This window comes from Syngnathoides biaculeatus, chromosome 2 (genome assembly GCF_019802595.1).
Source record: "Syngnathoides biaculeatus isolate LvHL_M chromosome 2, ASM1980259v1, whole genome shotgun sequence".
Classification (NCBI taxonomy): Eukaryota; Metazoa; Chordata; class Actinopteri; order Syngnathiformes; family Syngnathidae; genus Syngnathoides; species Syngnathoides biaculeatus.
Genome location: NC_084641.1, coordinates 5,538,354 through 5,560,236, shown reverse-complemented (window position 1 = coordinate 5,560,236; position 21,883 = coordinate 5,538,354). Strand labels below are relative to the sequence as shown.

The 21,883-nt window shown below is 41.5% G+C and overlaps 1 protein-coding gene and 2 long non-coding RNA genes across 6 annotated transcripts; 1 reads left to right on the top strand and 2 right to left on the bottom strand.

Annotated features, from left to right (window-relative positions):
* Nucleotides 1-73: 73 nt before the first annotated feature.
* Nucleotides 74-10,612, bottom strand: slc26a10 (solute carrier family 26 member 10). 3 transcript variants are annotated; one of them, XM_061828711.1, is made up of 18 exons: nucleotides 10,153-10,612; nucleotides 8,865-8,975; nucleotides 8,631-8,788; nucleotides 8,352-8,516; nucleotides 7,650-7,802; nucleotides 4,949-5,031; nucleotides 4,716-4,863; nucleotides 4,536-4,649; nucleotides 3,252-3,329; nucleotides 3,078-3,173; nucleotides 2,665-2,771; nucleotides 2,332-2,401; nucleotides 1,557-1,739; nucleotides 1,399-1,453; nucleotides 986-1,074; nucleotides 856-910; nucleotides 632-738; nucleotides 74-553 (listed from the first exon to the last, which is right to left on the bottom strand). In XM_061828711.1, the coding sequence occupies exons 1-18, from the start codon at nucleotides 10,418-10,420 to the stop codon at nucleotides 515-517; spliced, it is 2,079 nt and encodes a 692-aa protein (XP_061684695.1). In that variant the 5' UTR covers nucleotides 10,421-10,612; the 3' UTR covers nucleotides 74-514. The 3 variants fall into 3 exon arrangements, with proteins under 3 accessions (XP_061684695.1, XP_061684705.1, XP_061684712.1); XM_061828721.1 differs by lacking the exon at nucleotides 3,252-3,329; XM_061828728.1 differs by lacking the exon at nucleotides 7,650-7,802.
* On the top strand, nucleotides 10,310-19,064 carry LOC133505585 (uncharacterized). The gene is made up of 3 exons (XR_009796293.1): nucleotides 10,310-10,449; nucleotides 18,606-18,696; nucleotides 18,779-19,064. It is a non-coding gene; the product is annotated as an uncharacterized LOC133505585 (long non-coding RNA).
* Nucleotides 15,664-18,025, bottom strand: LOC133505595 (uncharacterized). 2 transcript variants are annotated; one of them, XR_009796298.1, is made up of 3 exons: nucleotides 17,872-18,025; nucleotides 16,887-16,976; nucleotides 15,664-16,773 (listed from the first exon to the last, which is right to left on the bottom strand). It is a non-coding gene; the product is annotated as an uncharacterized LOC133505595 (long non-coding RNA). The 2 variants fall into 2 exon arrangements; XR_009796299.1 differs by lacking the exon at nucleotides 17,872-18,025 and adding an exon at nucleotides 17,627-17,763.
* Nucleotides 19,065-21,883: the final 2,819 nt, after the last annotated feature.

Here is a 21,883-nt window from a genome sequence, read left to right as displayed (position 1 = left end):
CCTAACCTGTAATAAAATGTAACAAAGAAAAGTCACCAGATAATATATTGGTGAAGAAATTCAACCTTTAATAAAATATAGTCTCATTATCCTTGAAACGCAATATAGTTGTTATAAAAACAGCCGCTGGAGGATAGTTGCAGACAAATACCAAACAGTATTTGCACAGAATGTCCAATACACGTGTTTATATTTAAGCTCCTACAAAATATATAAATATACAAAGTATTTGACAGGTTCAGGGCAGTTTTCAGAATATTTGGTTCTGGATTACAATCAAATAATATGTTCTGTTAAAAATCCAGCACAGATAACACGACGATGCTTAAGTAACACTGTAAAGCCTCAATAATGCTACACGGGCTACTGCTTCTGAGAAACACAATTATTACACGTAACATGCGTCCCATGCAGGGCTGACAAGTCCGATCGTGCCTGTCCAATTTCTGTCCCAAGCACTTGATCGAGGAACACGAGCCGTCATAAATTTCCCTTCGCACTTTGCCACTTTGCATCACACCCAAACAGTCGTGGTGTTCTCTGGATGTTTTTCCTACAGGAAATAGCAAACGTTTGAGCATTTGACACATTTTTAAATCCAATGTGGCGTTATTGCTGTTTTCTATGGTACCTTCTGCTGCTGAATGTACATCACGGCATCGTGTACAGTGATGAAAATATGCTGAGGCTTCATGTAGTTCATGAGGCCGCTTGATGTGAGGATCTTTAAAACACTCTCTGGGGAAAAAGATGTCACGAATGATAAATTATTCAGCATCATGCACCTGTAAAGAACATTCACCATAACCTAAGAATAAAAATTAATAAACGATAAAAAACACACACAGGCCTTACCGTTACAGTTGGACAAATAAACGTGAACTCCAACCTTTTGGCATTCGATGCACATCTGTAATTATTAAAAGCAGGATGTTGGCATGGGGCACCGCCCAAGACGGTGTTGGCATTGTTTTTGCATGCTAACCTGAGTAAAGAGTCTCGCTCCTGCCACATCCACAAATATCACGCTGCTGCAGTCAATGAGCACGACCTGGACTTCATGCTCGGATTTTTCTGCAGACAGCGAGGGAAAAACAGAACTATTCTGATGAAATGTAAGAGTTAATTCCAATTACCATAAATTCATAAACATTACAAGTACACTAATGCCAAAACAGAATCATGTCACTGTGTTTAAAATGACAAAACAAAATCTAACACAGTCCATAACAACTGTTATTTCCGCAAGTGCAGAATTTTGCACACACCATACGTGAGTGTGTGTTTGATCATACGTGCAGCTGTAGCTCATGAAGTAAAGAGTTGACTCAATTATTCTACATTTATATTGTGTATTTCTATGGTGAGCGAGTGTGTTTACTCTATGGCATTACTTACCTGACTTAAAGAACTCGTTTTCTGAAGAAAAAGATGCGTTTGCAATGCCTCTTTCCTTAAAAAATACAAAATGATTAATTATAGAGTTCATGATACAATTTTACCATATTGTGTGTGTATTCCTGACCGCGGTCACGGGGTGAGTGCCGCACACGTACCACCGTGTTAACGTTGGTCTCTCTTTCACGCTTCTCCAAAGCTTTCCGGGCCTTCTCTCGGCTGCGGATCTTCTCTGACGTCAGTCCCAACAACTTACTCATCTCCTCCCTGAAGAAGCTCCGGTTTCCGTAGTATATGGGCCCGTTGTATGTCAGGATCTTCATCCCTGGTACTTCATAGCACTGGAAGGAACACAAGACAAGCTTTCTGTCTTTACACGGCCATAAGGTGGGAGGCCCGAATGCTATGAAACCAAACACCTGTTTAAATTTGTACTTTAAGACTCTGTGAAGTGAATTCAGACATTTGTTTCTTAATACATTATAACAAATTGCTGACTAAGAACTATGTACAGTGACTACAATATTTCTCTGAATTGTTGAGCTTTAGGATCAAACTGTTTTACCATTTTAGTTAGTCTTAAGTTGTTTGGGCCTAGTGATGCACTTGGGTGTCCGGCAATTCCTCCCACCCCTCCAAATAACCCCCCACCCTCACCCTCATGGCATGGAGTTATCTAGCTGGCGTTGGCTGGAGAGTGCTAACATTCAGCAGACATGCCCAAAATGTTTAAGAGTAGAGAAAATGTCATGATTTTTCAGACTTCTGAAGCCTTATTTTATATCCTAGGCAGTTTTTTTTTTTTAACCTTTACAATTCAGCAGAGTTGTTAACAAGACTCCCCTCTATTATTTCTCAAACTTAGAAAAGATGTTTTCTTTTCACTTTGCAGGGACTTTAAGGTGACTGTTGAGTATTCTGGCATCTCCTCACCTTGCTGTGATTCTCCACTGGTCTGTAAATTTCTGTGTTGCTTGCACGGCCGAGCACAGAGCAGCCAGCCCTGATGAATGAAACAGTCAACAGGCCTGACAGACATTCAGTGAGCTTTTTATCATTTACCTAATCAACCACAGTTAAAGGTAAAATAAAATTACTCTCAAAGAAGAGCCAGCACAAAAGTGGTGTGTACAAAAAGTGAAGTCAGTGAGAAGAAAACACACTTGCACCTATGGGGGATGAAAATGTCTCTTCTACTGGATGCAGTAAGGTTATAATGTGCAGAAAATAATAATACAACGTGGAGGTCAAAAACAACAAATTTACCTTTGCGTGCGGCAGATTACAGTCATCATTGAGAAGACCACCCCGATGGCTAAGCCGAGATCCACGTTGAGAACCACAACAGACAGCCAGGTGACCACCCAAACCATCTGTAGAAATGTAACGTTCTTAAAATGATACCAGGACACATTTTGCATCAGTAGACCGACTGCGTGATCACAACTCTAGGGCAGATTTTGTTTATATCTTTTTGAAAGCAAGATGACCACAGCTTCAATACAAAGCGAAAAAAGCCCAATTAGCTGGGTTTTTACAATTATTTGTTGATCAGATGGTAACCAGGGAACTAATTAGCCATCTTCAATCCCTGCTCACGGGAGTCTCGTCGTGCCTGGGGATCACATTCCAGAATAGATCCAATAACATCTAGTCCTTCAACCCTTCTGCGGCCTTACAAAGTCAATTTTGCTGATTCTCCACAGTTCCGGTAAGTCCTGGAACTGCAGAAACATTTGCCTGAGGCTGGTCACGTTGATGCACGCCAGTACCGCCTGTGGACAAACAAACCAAGCAGAATTTGGTGAGTTACGTCTCTTCTCCTTCAACTCCGATGTTGGACAATAACATACCTTAGGTAGGAAATGGAAAAGAGGCCCAATAAGCAGCAGAACAATTAGTACAACAAAACTGGTGAACAAGCCAGAGAACTGCAGAAAGAAATACATAGAACCGACATCACAGTCGGTGTTATTACACATTTACTTTTTCTCAAGCACATCAAATTTAAAGGAAAAAAAAAAAAACGGTGCCTCTTTATCGAAGGGCACATCAGTGTGCTGCAGGAAAATTCAATTTTACTGAATTTTCCTTAAAATGATTTATTGGCTATGAATCATGTACAGTATTTTTGTTCAGCTATCTACACTATGCCGGCAATATACAGTGGAAGGCAGAACAATTAATTAATTGCTCTTCCACAATGTGGTAGCTGATTAACTTGTGACATTTTAGTTAAAGGTTGGGAAACAATGCTGTAGTCTATCCTGAAGTTGCTCTAGTGTAGTTTATATCCATCCATCCATCCATCCATCCATTTTCTACACCGCATATCCTCTCACGCAGGTCGTAAGGTCGCAGCCGTGCCAGGGCCCATCCCGGCTCTCCCCGGGATGAGGGTTAAATAATGTGTTCTTGGTCTGATTCACCAGTCACTCGCTTGATTCTCTCTTTACTTCACTCCAGCACAGCTGCTACAGTGTCCTGTACGTTAGCTCCATTACTGCCATACGAGTGCTCTCACTCAATATATGTCCCAGACATTTTGCATGCGGTGCAATTTTGCACCACTGTACTAGTATTCCTGCATTGAATGGACTCTCAGAGCAATTGAGAGAGAAAAAAGTGATGACGAACAGCAAGAGGCAAACCTCCCACCCCCTCACACACCCCACACAGACGCACGCACACAGTGACACCTTGACCTATAGAAACCATTTTGCATTTTTTTTTTTTTTGCCTAGGTGGGTGTAACTATTCTCAATCAGTCTTAATTTTCTTAATTTTCAAAACCACTGTACTGAACTTTAGCAGCAAAATTTACTTCATTTTCACACTTATTATGTTGTTGTTGTTTTTTTTTAATACCGGAAAATCTGTGATTGGCTGGTGGCCAATTCAGGGTGTATCCCACCTCTTGCCCAAAATTAGCTGTGATAGGCTACAAGACGCCAGTGACACTAGTGAGGACAAGTGATACAGAAAATTGATGGATGGATGGATGGATGGATGGATGGATGGATGGATGGATGGATGGACGGACGGACGGACGGACGGACGGATGGATGGATGGATGGATGGATGATGGATGGATGGATGGATGGATGGACGGATGGACGGATGGATGGATGGCCTACCTGTGTGTATCCACCTGCACTTTCCAGTATATTTGTGGTGGCGAGAGTGGCCGAACTTGGGAAGCAAGTGAAAAAGGACGACACGGTGTTGGAGATGCCATGAGCCAGCAGCTCCTGCGACCAAAACATTTCAAGTTACTAGACTGGTAAGAAGCTTCAGCAAGCATTTATGGGCTTTACCTGGTTTGGATGGATGGAATAACCATGCTTGTCAGCATAGATCATTGCGAGTGACACAGACACAGCATAGCCAACAAAGGTGATAGCAACGGTGTCCCCGGCAATGTCAGGAAATGTGTGCAAGGAAGGCAACTGAGGCCTTGGAAAACTGAAGAAAGCACAAATACAAATTAAAACAACATATTTTGGGTTATTCGTGCTGTTAATGATTTTTTACCACTGAAAAATATTACCCTGCTGGAATATGGCCAACGATCTCAATGGCGTAAAAGGAATCCAGAGAGAACGCATAGGCCACACTAGTGGCAATAATCACCTAATGAAGCATTAACAAAAACACAAAACATTAATACACAGGTCTCCAGTGACTGTAATCAACATTGTGAGAAGATCAAGTCATTGTTGCAATGTCATTGAGATTTTGTCTACAATTTCGCCTTGAATTTTGAAGAAGGAAGTCTAATAAAGTGATATTTTGACGTGGAAAAAAATTTGCATATGCATATTATTTTCCTGTTGGGTCAATGCTGCTCATCGCCAGTTTTATAAGCATTATGTTGTTTGGTCATGCCTAGATCAGACCACAGGATTTTAGACCCAATGTTGGCCCGCTTAGCTGTTGCAGCCGAGTTCCCAGATCAGGCCCAGGATATTTTGTCGTGAAAAACAAAACCTCTTGTAGTGTGACAAAATTCACGGCCAACAATTTGACCCAACAATAACCCTACAACGCTAAAATGAAAATTCTAGCTGAGTTAGATTTTTTTGTGGGATATTGTCCACGTAGTGACGCATCAACGACAACTCTCTGTTAGAAGACCTAGACATCAACCAGTAGGATTGCATATTCTGATTCCCGCAAGGCCTCCCGCACTTGCAGATGTCAACATACTTGGTCAGCATTATCAATATTTACTCATGTACATAGAGCAACCTTTACCGAAGCTTTGTGCAAGCACTAGCTTGCTAGGCTATGTAACGTTGTTGCCTAGTTGTGTGTCGTATTGCATGAACAGTGTGTGAACATCCTTCAAGCTCTTCTAGAATGGACAGCCAATCCCGAGCACTTGTGACAACACTCTCTTTCCCTCTTTTTATTTTTTTTTCCCCCGAGCACAAAAAGATACATTGGGGAAATGCATTGCTGTTATCGTCACCATGGTATCGAGTCCATCAGGTCGTGTTGACTGACGACAAGTTTTGTTAGGTTTAATTTGAGATAAAAGAGAGGATGCTGTGCCATTAGAATAAATGTCACAGTTTAACCGAGAAACGGCAAGATTTCTCAGATTTCTATGTCAATGTGGTATATTTCTCAGATCAGAATTGAAAATGACAAAACTAATTGTTCAACCATCGCATCATTGTGTCATTTGTTCACATAAAAAAAAACTGTTGCAAATGCTCATCCACATCCATGCAAATGATATTGGACATTTTTCTCCGTTCCTTAATTATCGACTGCTTATGTCAGGTTGATGATGTGTTCTCAGTTGATCAGTCTAACATTTAAGAATTAGTTCAGCATATTTACAAGCAAAATTGTTCAACAAGGTATCATATCTCAAGCATATTTCTAGACATTCCCGTTAGACGTTTTTGCAAGGTGAGTATTGACTTTCTCTAAAAAAAAAAAAAAATGTGTGAATCCTTATATCAATGATCAACAAGTTCACTGAAATAACTCCTCACAGGAGAAGATATCCATTGTGATGTGGATAAAAAAAAAAAAAAATTGATCCAAAAGCCAGAAACGCTAGGTGTAGGAAGACTGGAATGTAATTTCTGCAGCATTACATGTTTTGTTTTCCCTGACTGTACTGTGTTCAATATTTCTACTTTTGTTGTTTTAAAAAAATAACAGTCTTTTTGCTATACATCACTTTTTCTTTAGGAATTGCAAGCAGAAAGACTATCAAAAAATGACAGTACAAACAGAATAAATGTAAGAGTGAAATTGTCCAGCGCCTTGCAATCAATCTCCCACATCCTCTAAGGCAGGGAATCCTCAATGCGTCGATCGCGATTGACTGGGCAATTTGGGTCGATTGCGACGGCGTGCCAAAAAAAAAAAACAAGACCTTATTTTTCTGACCTTTAGCTCACCGCGCATGTGCAAACAACGACACTTCGTACAGGAAAACACGCTTGTCAGCGAGTTCCCCCCTATTTTAAGCCTTCACTTAAGAAATCTTATCAAATATGAGTGTGGATGCTGGAGTAATGAAGAAGACAAAAACATATCACTTTCATACAGAATGAGAGGCGGACTTATTTTTCTCGATCTCATTTTCAAAGTGAGTTTGCCTCATCTGCCAATGTACTATTGTTATACCAAAGAAGGGAAATGTGGAGCGGCATTTTAGAACTGTTTATGGAAAATACGACGCCGACATTCTGCCAAAAGCAAGCTGATAACGAGAAGAGTGAACAAACTAAAATCCCAACTGGCCGGAAAGAAGTCACTTTTCACACAATATAGTTCAACAGCGAAAACCACAACCAAAGTATCTTTCCGGGTTCGTCACATCATCATTAATAACAAGGAGTCCTTCCGAGATGGAGAGATGGTTCCAATCTTTTAAAAATAAGGCGGAAATATTATCTTCCATAAAATCTCTGCAGCTGTAAAGGAGTACAGTTACACAGCACTGTGAAGCCATGGCTGATGTGTGGAAGGACATCTCAGATTGTGAGTGTTTCTCACTGCAGTTGGACAAATCCACTGATGTGAGTGACACACCCCAGGTGTGGATTTTCATTCTTATGGTGTTTAGTGATGTTTTGCAAATCTTGCACTTGATTGGAGATATGAATCGAAGTGACCGAGAAGAACCTGCAATATCCATCGCCAGGCAATTCTTTAGTTGACTTCCACTTCTGGGTTTATTAGTACCAGAGATTCACATTAAAAAGGACATGACTTGAACTGACCGTGAGGATCTCTACAGGGATCGGTGTACGCAGGCGCTGTCGGTAACGCGTGTTGATCTCTTTCACTGGGACCAGAACCGCCAGACATACCACAGAGATCAGCAGCTCCGCCATGTTAGTCTGAGACAGGTTCTCCATCACAGATGCTAAAGTCTGAATACACAAGTTGCTGAGCAGCAGGCAGGTGGTAGCCAATCACATATCACAACCCAGTTCACACAACTTAAAACATTACATTTCCCCAACATTTCACCCAAGTTCCGTCCCTGTTGACAAATTTAACACAAAAAACAATCTGTTCAAATCCACACACAAAGCTCACTTCTTCCGGATTCCCTACTCACGTTAACTTTTTAAGTTTTGTTACTTTGTTAAACTGCTTTTTTGTTTCCTTTCACTACATTTGTATGGTGACTTTTGAGTGGCCTAAAATGTGCCAATAAATAAAGTGCAATATTGACTGTGGTCATTATTTCAAGCAGGAGGTTTTTCGGGGTAACTTTAAATGCTGAGTGGCTACTACATCTGGGAAACCACTACCCACACTGGGTCATGAGTGAGAAAATTAATGAACCTTGAGTGCCTTCAACATGACCCCAGGTGTTTTTTCAGCAAACAACTGATGATAGGTTTCAAAAATTTTACACTTTTCTCTTCTAACCTAGCTGACCGGAAAGGTGTAATGTAAAAAGCTCTTCTCACCTTGAAGATGGAGAAAGTCCCCGTGTGTCGAGAAAGTCGAAGCCCTAGCATGCTTTGCAGCTGTGAACTTGTGACATGGAAAGCAGCGGCACTGGTGAAAGCCTTAACAATTGGCTCTGACAGATAGGTGGAGAGGAAGCCCAGCTGAAGACCAAACATACAAAGCTGGAACACAAAATAGTTCACTTGGGTTATTATCTTTTTTTTTTTTTTTTGGGCATAAACCTGGGACAAAGTGGCCTATGCCCTCTGTGATGGTCCACAAGTTTCCTCACATACCATAATAATTCCAGAGAGAAGTGCTACTGCTGAGGCTACACCGATCCTTTGGAGCTCAAAATCGGCTCCTTCGGGAGAGCTTGAGTTCAATTCCGTGGGTGTGGGGACCAGCTGCTCCACAACGGAACCAGTCATGAGACTCACCACAGCAAATGTACCTGCGAGATGGCCATTTGACTTCAGTGACACTGATTATATGGCTAAAGAAATTTGAAGATGGACTTTTTCCCATACCTGTGGATACATGGCGACCTGTGCCAAAAATCATATAGATGATCACGGGGAAGAAGGACGTGTAGAGACCAAATATCGGTGCTACAGAAGTGAGAAGTGCAAAAGCCATTCCTGTGTTGGGGAGAAAAGTCAAAGACCAAGTTTCAATCAGCAGCATAGCACCATGGATTTAAATAATAAGGGTTAGGAGATGAAGCGCAAGGAAGGACAATACATTAGATACACTAGTGTTTTATGCTTGTATTTTGTGAGTTTGCAGATTGTGTGGAGAGCAAATCTTACTTATGTATGTGTATATACAGTGCAATACTGTTGGGTGCATTTTTTTTCATTTAACAATTTTTTTAAAATCAGATGTTTAGTGGAAGGAATTAAGGGGGAGGGCTCTGGAATGGAATCATTTCATTTACGGTGCATTCCTTTCAACAGGGAAAAATCATTCAAGATTTAATTGTGATTTAATTTGATATACGCACATGGTCACAGAAAAATCTAAATTTATATCCCAAGGCACAACTGTGCACTGCTAATGAAATAAAGGTCATTCAAACACTCTTTAATGAAATTATAATAATGCAGAGGGCGACACAGTGTGACATCGTTCCCATCAAAGGCAATGTAGCTTTATTGGAAATAAAGCAACAAATTGCTCACTTCACAAAAGATTTGGGGATTCTGTGATTGAACCCTAGACGTCAGAACTGTGAGGCAAACTCTTTACCACTGCTACACTGTGGTACCATCAATTAATACAGAATCATAACATCATATAATATCTATGAGTATTTCCTATGCCACAGACAACCAAGCATTCAGACTCACATTCAGACTGCTGGACTATAACAGCAACATGGTTTGACACCGCTGCTGTGGGTAACATTGTAAATACATATAACATTGTAAATGCAGATAACAATCATATATAATATAGCAAACCTAAAAGAATAAATAAAATGGATAACTGTGAGAGGAATTTTAAAAATAAAGTATTGTGACTCTTAGAGTGATAAATACTACAATTAACATCATGGTAAGTATCATTATTTACTGCCTTTTCTAATTGTAATGACACTGTGACATAAAAGATTTTAACCAAGTCCTCTAATAGGCTTGTTTTGGCTGTCCTTTTTAATTCTTACTTATTATTTATCGTTTCTACGAACGTCTGCTTATTTTATTTATTATATATATATATATATTGTTGATTGGTTTTTGGCAGTGTGTTTCTTCCTTATACTGTGTGCATTATAATGAACATTTTGACTGTGGATAACTGCTCATCACTAACCTTGCGGAATGTGAAGAATGCCAACAGTCAATCCGGCGATCGTGTCTCCTAAAAAACATTTCTTAAATCGGTATCCCGGCAGCCAGCTGAAGATCGGGACTCTCTGACGTAGCAGGTGGAGGCACGCCCGCCGCGAACACCTGCACCGCGCGGCCAGCCTGTCCCGCAGCCCCACACCTCCGCTCGTGCTGTCCTCCTCGGATCCGTAGGCCTGCTTGAAGCGGTCCTCGGTGAAGATGCTCCGGTACACGGCCACGGAGGCGCTCATGTTGTCCCTAGGGTAGCTGAGACGACCAGGTGAGCCGTGTGTCTAAGTGCGCACACGCGTGGATTGCGTCATGATTTTTATAGCAAAGTGTGCCCCTGCTGCCTCGATGCTTTCCTTCTAGCCAATGACACGCTCAACTTTTCTTGTTTCACTCTTGACTTCTTCTCAAGTGGACACAGGAGACACACACACACACACACACACACACACACAAGGTGAGCTGGTGCAGGTTGTCATCGGGTCACCAGGCTCTCAAATCCTCTGGGTCCTACTGCTCAAAAATTCACACATGTACTGAAGAAGTCATATTGCAAATATGTATTATCAGTGACTCCTGAACGGGAGGCAGGGTGCAAGCACATCTGTCTCACAGATCTAAAGTTTTAGGTTTGAATCTCACCCTCTGGCCTTCCTGTCCAGGACCAACCAATCCGACAGAGTCGCAACATATGATTGCTTTTTGGTTTTCTCTGAGTAAAACGCCTTCCCCCCTCATTCCAAAAACATGCTTGTCAAATTTATTCATGGCTAGTCTAAATTGTCCATAGATGTGAAAGTGTCAGAGTATCTCTTGGACCGAATTGAAACAACTTGTTGTGTTTGGGGTTGCGCACCCATTTACACACCCCTGTTCAACGCCATGTTTTTGTGACATGACATATGAAACCAAAATAAATTATTGTTAAACGTTTTCCACCATTAACGCGACCCAAAACCTGTAAATTTTCAATTGAAACACGTTTTTTCAGTGCAGAAGTGCCACCATTTAACGGTCCCTTCTCTTGCTGTCAGGAAGTACGTGAAATGGTGTGGTAAAAATGTCGTTTGTACAGCACATACTGTATAAGGAATCGTTGCTGTTAGCGGGATTGGGGACCGAGCCTCAATGCAAATAGCAGCAATTTGCAAATAATTGATGTTTTTTTTGGACAAAATCTTGATTGTTGCCGATTGGTTATATGGTGTGAATTTTTCCCCTTGAGTATCCATCCAATTTTTACGCCACTTGTTCCTCATTAGGGTTGCAGATTACCTTGAACCTACAATGATAATAATGTACTACACTTATATTACACTTTTCTAAACACGCAAAGGTGCTTAACAATTGCACACATGATTGATTCACTGTACAGACCTTGTGGTTGCGGAACATACTCTTCCCCTCAGCGCCAGGGCACCCACAGGCCTAGACCAGCTGAGTTTGTGTGAGAGACAGGGTAAACCCCGGACTGGTCAGTCAATCGCATGGCACACAAACAACCAACATTACACCTATGTCAACCCGACATCCATGTTTTGGGCGCATGGGAATAAATTGTAGTCCTCGGAGGAAACCCACACAAGATTTTTGAGTCCTTATGTGAGATTAATCTGTAAAATTGGATGTTACCAGAGTTGGATGTGTTGTGAGCCAGGCGCATCCAAAGGATGTGCATTCGTCCAATGGTAAATGTACTAATGGAGAGTTTACTTTATTGGGTATACCCAAATACACAGACCAATCCCAATGTGTAGACATCCCTTCAGGTAACATGTCAGCTATGAGATAGGTGCAAGCTCAGACGACTCATCGAAATATATATCACTGCGACACTTCCAAGGACATCAAAGTGCTATTGTTGGTGGAGCCGAGATGTAACCTCAAACCACTTGTGTTCATCAGGAGTTCATTTCCGAGAAGGATGGATGTCTCTAATAGGTGGGTGTTTAAAGTGTGCAGCCCCAGGAAAAGAGTCTGGTACCCAGGAGACCCTTGTGAAACTCAATCACACATGTCAGGCTGGTTCATGGATCAAACCACACCTTGACTCTGATCAGAGGTTGTTGTGGCTTGATTTGGAGTGCTGTTCTTTGTCAGACAGGAGCAACTGCAAGGAAGCTGTGGATTAACATTAAATGAGATGAACAGAAATAGGATCTGTGTTAGAGTATAAAGGGGTTTCCATTTATCTGACGAGTACTGCTACACTTGGAAATCTTTAACTGCAATAAAAGTCCCTTAATTTCTCGTGTATATTATGCACTCGCATAGTCTACTTGGGCAATTATCTGAGTATGTGCACGTTATTAAAAAAAAAAAAAAAACACTGAAAATGGTATTTGATAATGCTAATCTATCTTTTCGATGCATATCTAAGGCATTTTTTTTTAATTTGTCAATCTTCGTTGCACTATAAAAATCCAGTGCGGGGTGGTAGTGTATGAATTAGCCCTGTTGTCACAGCTTAATCTGTCAAAATTCAGAAGAGTTTGCTCCCTAACATATTTTGGGAAATACACAATCACAAAATATTTACTTGGTTGTTCAAAATCTCACTTGATAGGCTGACAGGCACTCTCGAGACTATTTGTATTTGAGAAGCACATAGAGTGGTTTTGCAGGCCTATCATTGACTGGCAGTCTTTAGAACAGGTGCCACAGATACAAATGGAAGGTCTTCATGTTGAAATCTTTCATTCCTGCACGCTTTCTTGCCAACTAGATGAGAAACTTTGATTTTGTTCAGCAGGAGAGGGCTTTGCCTAAAAAATGCAGCAATACTTGCCAATGCAGTGTGTTCAAGCGCATCAATGATTGGGACTCTGTTTTGCCATTTCATATGTAGAAAACATCTAAGGCAATGGATGTGAAAACCATTGAGGCTCTTCACCTTGCTGGGGTACAAATCCAATCCAAGGCAATCAAAGAAATCTGGATAGGAAGCAACCTTGACAGATCATTAGTTCGGTCTTTTTCCTCAAAAAATGGTTGTTCCACACTCCCTTGTTAAACTTGGTCTTGACAACAACTGCATTGACATTTATGGAGGTGTTCCCTACTGTCCAGCAAAAGGATGTTTAAAACAGTACACCAAAGGAGTCCACGACCTCCAGTTGTTATGTTGATGGTGAAGACAGGAGAGGAGTCATAATCCTGCGCCGTGGTTTTGGTTTCCTTGATGCTGATCCTGAGTCCAAATTCCTTGGTTGACATAATGTCAATGAAGTGCTGCACACCCTCCATATATGTGATGTTGGAGAGTATGAGAACCTTGTAGAATTTGGTTTTAGAGCAGTCTTGGACTTTTCAGCAGTTTACCGCCAGGTGTCATGTCACTGTAAACACCTTCAGGATAGTCGACAAAGGCATGGTGAAGGAACATTGAGAAGAAAATCCCCAAAAGGGTCCATGCTAAGATGCGACCCTGTTTTACTCCACTGATGACAGGAAAAGCAAATCACACTTTGTGTAATCCTGTGGAAAGCAGAGATTGTTCTAAGGAGCTTCGGTGATTCAACCGATCCGCTACATGAGCTGGATAAATCAAATCAAATAAAACTTTATTTATATACCACTTTTCATGTAATGATATACAACTCACAATACCTTCCCACCACACACACACACAGTTTTAAAGAAGTAAGAAAGTAGACTGATTTATAGCTGGTATAGTGAAAACAAGTGGGAAACATCATCGCAGGGAGCCATCTGGAGAGCCTCGCTTGAACAAAGTCAAAGACTTTGGTCAAGTCCACGATAGCGAGGAACGACGCTGCTGCTGTTTTCAACACTTCTTCTGTAGTTGGTGGAGGGAAAAGATCATTTGCTTTGTGGATCTTTCAATTCTGAAGCCACACTGTGACTCAGAGTAGACTTGCGAGACAAGTATCTGCAGGCGGGACAGGCTGACCCGGCGGGCAAAGACCTTGCCAGGTATACTCAAAGGGGAGATACCACACTCATTTTTGCCTTTGTTCTTATAGAGTGTGACTATACTGCATTGGCATCTCCCATGTTTTGGGAACGTGTCCTTGGAGTCAACCCTAAGCCTTTACTGGCCTCGGTCCTCTCGTGTGTTCAGAATAACAACGTTGAAGACGCTCTAAGGAGGTGCAGTGGGAGATCTCTGTTGCATGACATCACGCAGGCACTCATGTTATGAATATTGAGCCACTTCCTAATTGGGTGGTGAGTCACCTCATCTGCCCAGTTAGAAGGAAGTGTGCTAATCATCCCCACATAGAGTGACCATGCAGGAGGCCGGTCAAATAACTTTAGCCTGATGTTCACTTTTAATTACTATTGTGGATTTAAACCGGAGCATATGTTGTGAAAAAGAAAACATTGCAAAAGACGCTGCAGGAGACAGGTTGACGAGAGGCCCAGTGATGCATGACAAGAGGCGATGCACTGGAAGAACACCTCTCATTGACGAAATCAACAGACATACATGTGTAAGGTCGTATTTCCTTGTCATATTTTTGAGAATAATGATAATCCTGGAATTGTGGAGATGCACTGATATAAGGGAGTTCCTTAAAATTTCAGGAATGCAGGCCATTGTGTTGATCAGCTCTGAAGGATTTATGAACATACAGTGCCAACAGTGCAGTGTGTCTACTAGCTGTTTAAACAAGATGCTAATCAGTGGTAAAAGGAACAATGTATTCAATGTAAAAGGATATGGAATGTTAACTCCAAACAAGAAGAAACCCCTCTAGTTCCTTCATAACATAAAAAGCACTCTCTACTGTAAATTAAAACAACAGCAATTTCAAATTGAGTGTGTAACTGTGCCAATCACTGAACGCAAGTAGCTTAAACCTGTACAAATATTCCTGGACAAGGAACATATTTGGTATGTGGGTAACCATGCACAGCTCACTATGAGCCAGTGGTAGCACCCAAATGCAGTATGGATCTTGGGATCTTTCTGTATACGCTTAGCAGTGTAGCAGTTCTTTATTGCCAAGGGAAGCCTATTTCTGATCCCTGATCTTTTACAAACTGCCCATAGCACAGCCAATTGTCTTTGTGGTGTCAGGACAAAGCAGTGCAACGCCCTGTAGCTGAATCTGAATGTGCACAGTTCTACAAAAACCAAGTGCAGTGAATAAGGGCCTTTATTTATACTTTTTGTTGGGTCAGAACACAGACAATTACTTGTCTGCATGCCAACAATACTGACTACCTGCTGCGAGAGAGATTTCTTTTTTATTTTTGTAGCAATTGACATACTGTTGAGACTTGCTGAGCCATTTTCATTTGCAGAATTCAAAGAATGCTTCACTAAGCTAGTTAAAATGTACACAATGCTTAAAGATAAGTTAGCAAGTAAGTAAAGGCAAATCCCCTCTCAATTTTATCCAAGTTTTTCATTTATGTCAACATTGAAATGTTACTATTGTTCATATTTTTGTTGCCATTTTGACTGAAAAGGATGTTTTGTTTTTAATAGTATTGCATGTGGCCTCGCAAATAAAAAAAATGGATCTTTGACTCATCAAAAAAACAAATTGCAGTTCATTAAGATTTGAATTTGAATACTTCTAACCTAGGCCATCTGAACTGCACTTTAGCGCAAAAGTTTTTTTTTTTTTTTAAACGCCTCAGAGTTCATTGCCATGCCACCAAATGCGCAAATCCATTCACAACTAAGACTTACATTACTGAGTCACATGCCACAGAGAGGGAAAATGGCCAATTGACATTTTAACTTGGGTGTGTATCTACTTTCGTTACCAGAGGATATCATTTATACAAATCTAAATTGCTCAAGTTCATCTTTTAACTACACATATTATAAATATTACCTTAGTGACTTATGCTGTATGTCTGTTAAGCCTAACGTATCCTTGGCAGACAATAAGCAATTTTGTCGCTTTGATGGCAACTGTTTTATGTTTAGCAAATGACTTTGTGACTCCATTTTCCCTGCTGCATTCAAGTTCACCCCGTCCTCTTCATCCAGCATGTGCGTCGGTCTTTCTATTCTTCTCATCCAAGGAGAGGCTACAGCCTTGTTGTTCCTGGAATTGTTCTTTATCTGCTTTATGGGATGCTTGTCCCGGCCCCCCTCTGGCATGTCAACCTCGTCTGTGGGCTGGAGTGCTGCTTGTGTCCCTGTCTCCTTACCTCTCCCATCCCTTTCCGCCAACTGCTCCTATCTGTCTATCAGTAGCTCCTCTCATGCTGTTAAGCTATTTACATTGTTTGATTTCATGAGTCCTGACTCTTGCCAAAAAAACAAAAATCTTCCTGTCGCCGCACGAATTTGCTCAAATTTGTCAGTCACGCCAACAAGTTGAAGTTCAATATGAAGAGCTAAGCACAGAAGTTAAGCGGGTCTTTACAAAGTGCTGAATATACATTATTTCTTAATGGGGGGCTTGTCGGCCGCCATTATTTTTTTATAATTCAGTAATTCAGTGATTCAGTGAGTGCATTGTGGCGGCACGGTGGGTCCCCCGGTTAAAGCGTTGGCCTCACAGTTCTGAGGTCCCGGGTTCAATCCCGGACCCAGCTGTCTACAGTCTGCATGTTCTCCCCGTGCCTGCATGTGTTTCCTCTGGGCACTCCGGTTTCCTCCCACCTTCCAAAAACAAGCAAAATATTAATTAGACACTCTAAATGTGATTGTGTGTGCGGCTGTTTGTCTCAATGTGCCATGCGATTGGCTGGCAACCAGTTCAGGGTGTACCCCACCTCCTGCCTGTTGACAGCTGGGATAGGCTCCAGCACACCTCGTGAGGATAAGCGGTGAAGAAAATGGATGGATGGAAAACGCATTGTATTCTGTTGAGAAAAACCACCGACTTGTGACATTTTGGCTCTGAAAAAGGTACAAACAGTCAAATTCTGAGCCTTTAGGAACAGATCAACAGTCAGATTATTAGCCTTCATGATATTTGAAGTTCGAGTTAACTGATGACTTTCCTGATTGGGACCAAGAAAGATCCAAGTATACTTCAGTGACTAATAATTTGCCCTCACCATATTTATGTTAACTTTATCCTAACATACAAAACATGACTCCTTCTACAAACTTAATGACTTGTCATAGGGTCCTCAGATGTACCAGGGAACATGTTTTACATTTTTAACCTGTGAAAAAAAAAAATCGATGTAAAAGTACATTGGAGTTAAAAACATTGTCCCATGAGATAAAGGATATTGTTCAGAGGAGGCAGTGTCTATCATATACCATGAAGAATGAAAAATAAACAAAGCTGAAATTAAATTCTAATCAATTGTAGTGCACTGCTCCTGGCTCTATGTTGATTTCAGTGTTTAATCCGGAAATGTCCCTGACTTCACTCATGTGAGCAGCTGTGAATCAGTTACTACAGTGGGTCATCAAGTGACGAAAGGGTCTCCAGTTTGAATCCCGACTAATGCTCTGTATGTCAAAATGTCCTTGGGCAAAACACTGAACGTTAACTTACTCTCAGTGTGCCTGGAAGCACCTTGCATGGCAGCAGCCACCCATTGATGTATGAATATTTATATGAAGTGATGAATGTTGTCACGTCCCATCGGAACGAGAGGTAGGACCCAAATGCAGGAACTCGGAAGACGCAAGGTAGTTCAAGAAGAGACACGTTTATTGCATGCAGAGTTCGGGGATCGAGCAGGCAGTCCGGTGCACGGGGAAACAATGCAGGCAGAAGTGTCAAGGAGTCAGGCTTACAGGGTTGGTCGGAGAACGGACGAAGGTCGGTACACACAGGTTCAGTCAGGAGTACGAGAGTGCTGGAACGGGACATAAAGCTCAACGAACTGGCAGAGGACCAGTCGTCACCGGGTCCTATATATACGGGGGATGATCAGGCCGCATGAGGCACAGGTGTGTGCCTCCCAATCAGCACAGCCGCACAGCTCGTGCTGAAGCGGCAGGATCATGACAAATGTGACGCTTTGTAAAATTTTCTCTGGGCGCTGTGATGATATAGATAATGCTTCGTACGAGTGTAGTACTTTTACCAGTCATCACATATCACAGCACATATCACACATATCACTCGACTTTGACTAAATTTGATGGGTTTGCAAGTCAACTTGGACTTGAACAGCAATGACTCGTGATTTTGGTGGGACTTGAATCCACTGACTTGGAAAAGGCTTGCTACTTCGACCAAAGCACGAAGAAACCAACACTTGTCACTTTACTTGTTCTATACAATAGAATCTATAGCTACAGTAAGTGTCCAGTCTACTGGTTTGTGACAATAAAATGCAAGACAAGACACCAGTATATTTCAGTTGTTAATTTTTTTTCTTTTATGTTGTTAAAGTGTCTCATACCGTGAGACAAAAATGTGCCCTGTTGAGTACATTTTGGTAGAGTAATCAACAAGACATCATTTTTTCACACACTATCTCAAGTATCCATCCATCCATTTTCCATTCTGCTTATCCTCACAGGGGTCAGGGGAGTGATGGATCCTATCCCAACTATCTTGGGACAGGAGGCAGGGACACCCTTAACTGTTTGCCAGTCAATCGCAGGGCACAGGTAAACAAACAACCATTCACACTATCACTCACACCTACGAGCAATTTGGAGTCTTCAATTAATCCATGTTTTTGGGAAACAGGAGCGCCTCGAGAAAACCCACGCAGCCACAAGGAGAACAAGCGAACTCTGCAAAAAAACAAACAAACAAAAACGATAAAAGAGCATAAAATAATATTCCAACTGTAATACCACATTTGGATACAGTTGTGGCTATATAACAAGATTAAAATTTGTGTTCCTGTGTTTTTTAAATCAACGCCGTGTGTTTTTGTTACTCGCAAGAAATGCCAGGTTTAAACTGAAATCAATTCATATTTGTGTTTGAAATTGCCACGCTAAAATTTAATTAGAGAAGAAAATGTACTTTCCTGCTCTGTAAAAATGAATTTAATACTGTTGATTATCCATTAAATGTGTGTGTGTGTGTTAAAATATATTTTTATCTTGTGTTTATTTTGTTGTTAAAACGACTCAACAGGTCTCCAAACTCAAAGTACAGAACTTACGATTTGAGTCGGGGCTTGAGGGCAACGACTTAACACTTGTGACTTGTCACTTGGCCTGTACAGGCCCTGTAGCTCAGTTGGGTTGGTAAACCAGGGGTTGTGGGTTCGTATCCCACTGGGGCCTCCACTCCCTGAGAAGGGTTGCGTCAGGAAGGGCATCCGGCGTAAAAATTGTGCCAAACATATATGCGCGTTCATCTCAGATGACACACTGAAAGAAACTTACTTACTTGCAAACTAATGCCTTGGTCCCATCTCTCGGGAGTTCTGCCCTGAACCCGATAGAACAGATTTGGGTAGATTTCAACTGTATAGTGAGCCGGGCCTTCTCATCCAACATCAGTGTGAGACTAAATATGCTCCCTCCTAAACCTTGTTGAAAGCCTTCCCACAAGAGTTGAAGCTGTTATAGCTCCAAAGTGAGGTAGACCAAGATAATGTTATTATACTACAGGGTTTTTTCAAATGGTATCTGACTTTAAAATCATATGCTATTCAAGCCACATGAGCAACTACGTTTGGCAATACTGCATAGCGTTAGTAAGAAGGTGCAATTGGTGATACACTCTTTCAACTGCTAGAAATTCATTTTTTTTTTTTTTTACCTAATTTTACGGTCAAGCTGCCCTGCCACTCTGTTTGACTTACATATTCGAGTATCTGCCTGCCAGTGCCTCAGCAGCCATGAACCTAGCTGTACTTCACTCATACGAGCCCACTTTCAGATGAAAACTTGCACACTTTATACTGCATCTAGGATTTGGGGATTTTCAGGGTAGCCTATACTCCTCTGAAGTTTTGTTGTTGAGTTATCTCTCTAACAGTTGTTTTTTTTTCTTTGATTGCTTGTATCACTTTCATACGGAATGCGAGGCCGACAACTTTTTTCACGATGTCATTTTCGAAGTGTGTTTGCCTTATCTGCCAGTGTAGTTTAACTGTTTATTGAAAATACGACACCGACATTCCGCCAAAAAGCGAGCTGAGAGTGAGAAAAGTGGATGAACTAAAAGCCCAATTTGCCGCACAGCAGTCACTTTTCACACATCACAGCTCAACAGCAAAAGCCGCCACCGAAGCGCCATTCCAGGTTCACAATTCCTATTCAAGAGCCATTTAGAACAAGGGAAAAGACACACCCCCGCGTGCTCCCAAGTCAATAATTTCCAATTATGGGGAAAAAAACAAGAATTGGCTGGTGAGGATCATACTGGTCTATACTCATCTACCTTATGGCCAAGGGTTGAAAATAAAAATGGAATAAAGTATTACAGTAATTACAGTGTTCATTTCTATAAATAGATACAATGCTTCTGCAGGGGGGGGGGGCACCCATTGTTTGCTTGCATGAGCTCTTAATTTCATGGCAATATACAGAAGAGTAATGCAAAACTTCATTTATTTATTTTTCCTCTCTTTTGTCTAGCCTCAAATGTTTGGTGTGTGAGTGCTGGCATTGTACAGGCCGGAAGGTGAGCCTGGTAGTGATCACGCGCACAGTTCTGAGTTCAAGTCTCCATGTTCTCCACCCAATATGGTGCACGTCCCATGTGGGGGCAGTGCAGTGATGCAACATCCTCTCTTCCATGCTGGAGCACAAACGTGAAGCTCCAGTGGCATACAAGCTTGCTCCAAAGGGCATGAGGATACCATTGTGGTATGTGAAATTTTTGTTTAGACAATGATAATCATGATTGACTGAATCCATCCATCCATTTTCTTAGCCGCTTATCCTTACAAGGGTCGCGGGGAGTGCTGTAGCCTATCCCAGCTCTCAAGGGACAGGAGGTGGGGTACACTCTGAACTGGTTGCCAGACAATCGCAGGCCACATAGAGACAAACACCTGCACTTACAATCACACCTAGGGGCAATTTAGAGTGTCCAATTAATGTTGCATATTTTTGGGATGTGGGAGGAAACCGGAGTGTCCGGAGAAAACCCATGCAGGCACGGAGAGAACATGCAAACTCCACAAAGGGAGGGCTGGGATTGAGCCTGGGTCCTCAGAACTGTGAGGCCAACGCTTTCCAGCTGAACCACTATGCCACCTAAGTGATTGAATGATTTATTTTGATGAGAGTTGATTTTGCTCAAGCCTTATTTAAAAGTAGTTAGGATACATTATTAGAAAAATATAAAAACTGAAAATAAAAGTGGTCACTGATGGTGTAGTAATCACTCAGCTGATTGGTGTAGACTGAGTGTGAGCGTGAACGGTTGTCTCCTTATGTGCCCAGTGACTGACTGCCGACCAGTCCACAGTGTTGTCTGCCTTTCAACCGAAGTCAAGCGATGTACCTACTGGTAGTTATTACAAATTTTTCAGAAGTATGCACAGGTTTATTGAATAGCATGTAAATCTTTTCATTCTCTCATTCCAGTAATGTAGCCATTTAAAATACTAACTGGGTGGTTATATTAAAAAACCCATATGGGTCCAGTACAGAATCTGTACATTTAGGATCACTGAATCATTTTTAAAGCAATAAGAGCAGCACAACATCGGCCCCCTGCACTCTCTGTGAGGTAAGACTGGCTGCAGGAGTGGCTCTTAAAGATCCACTCCGCCAGTCTCACGCACAAGACCAAATACTGAAGTAATGAGTGAAGCATGACTAATTTCACCCATGTTCAATTCGACCGTTTTATGATTATTTTTATTATTATTCAGGCAGC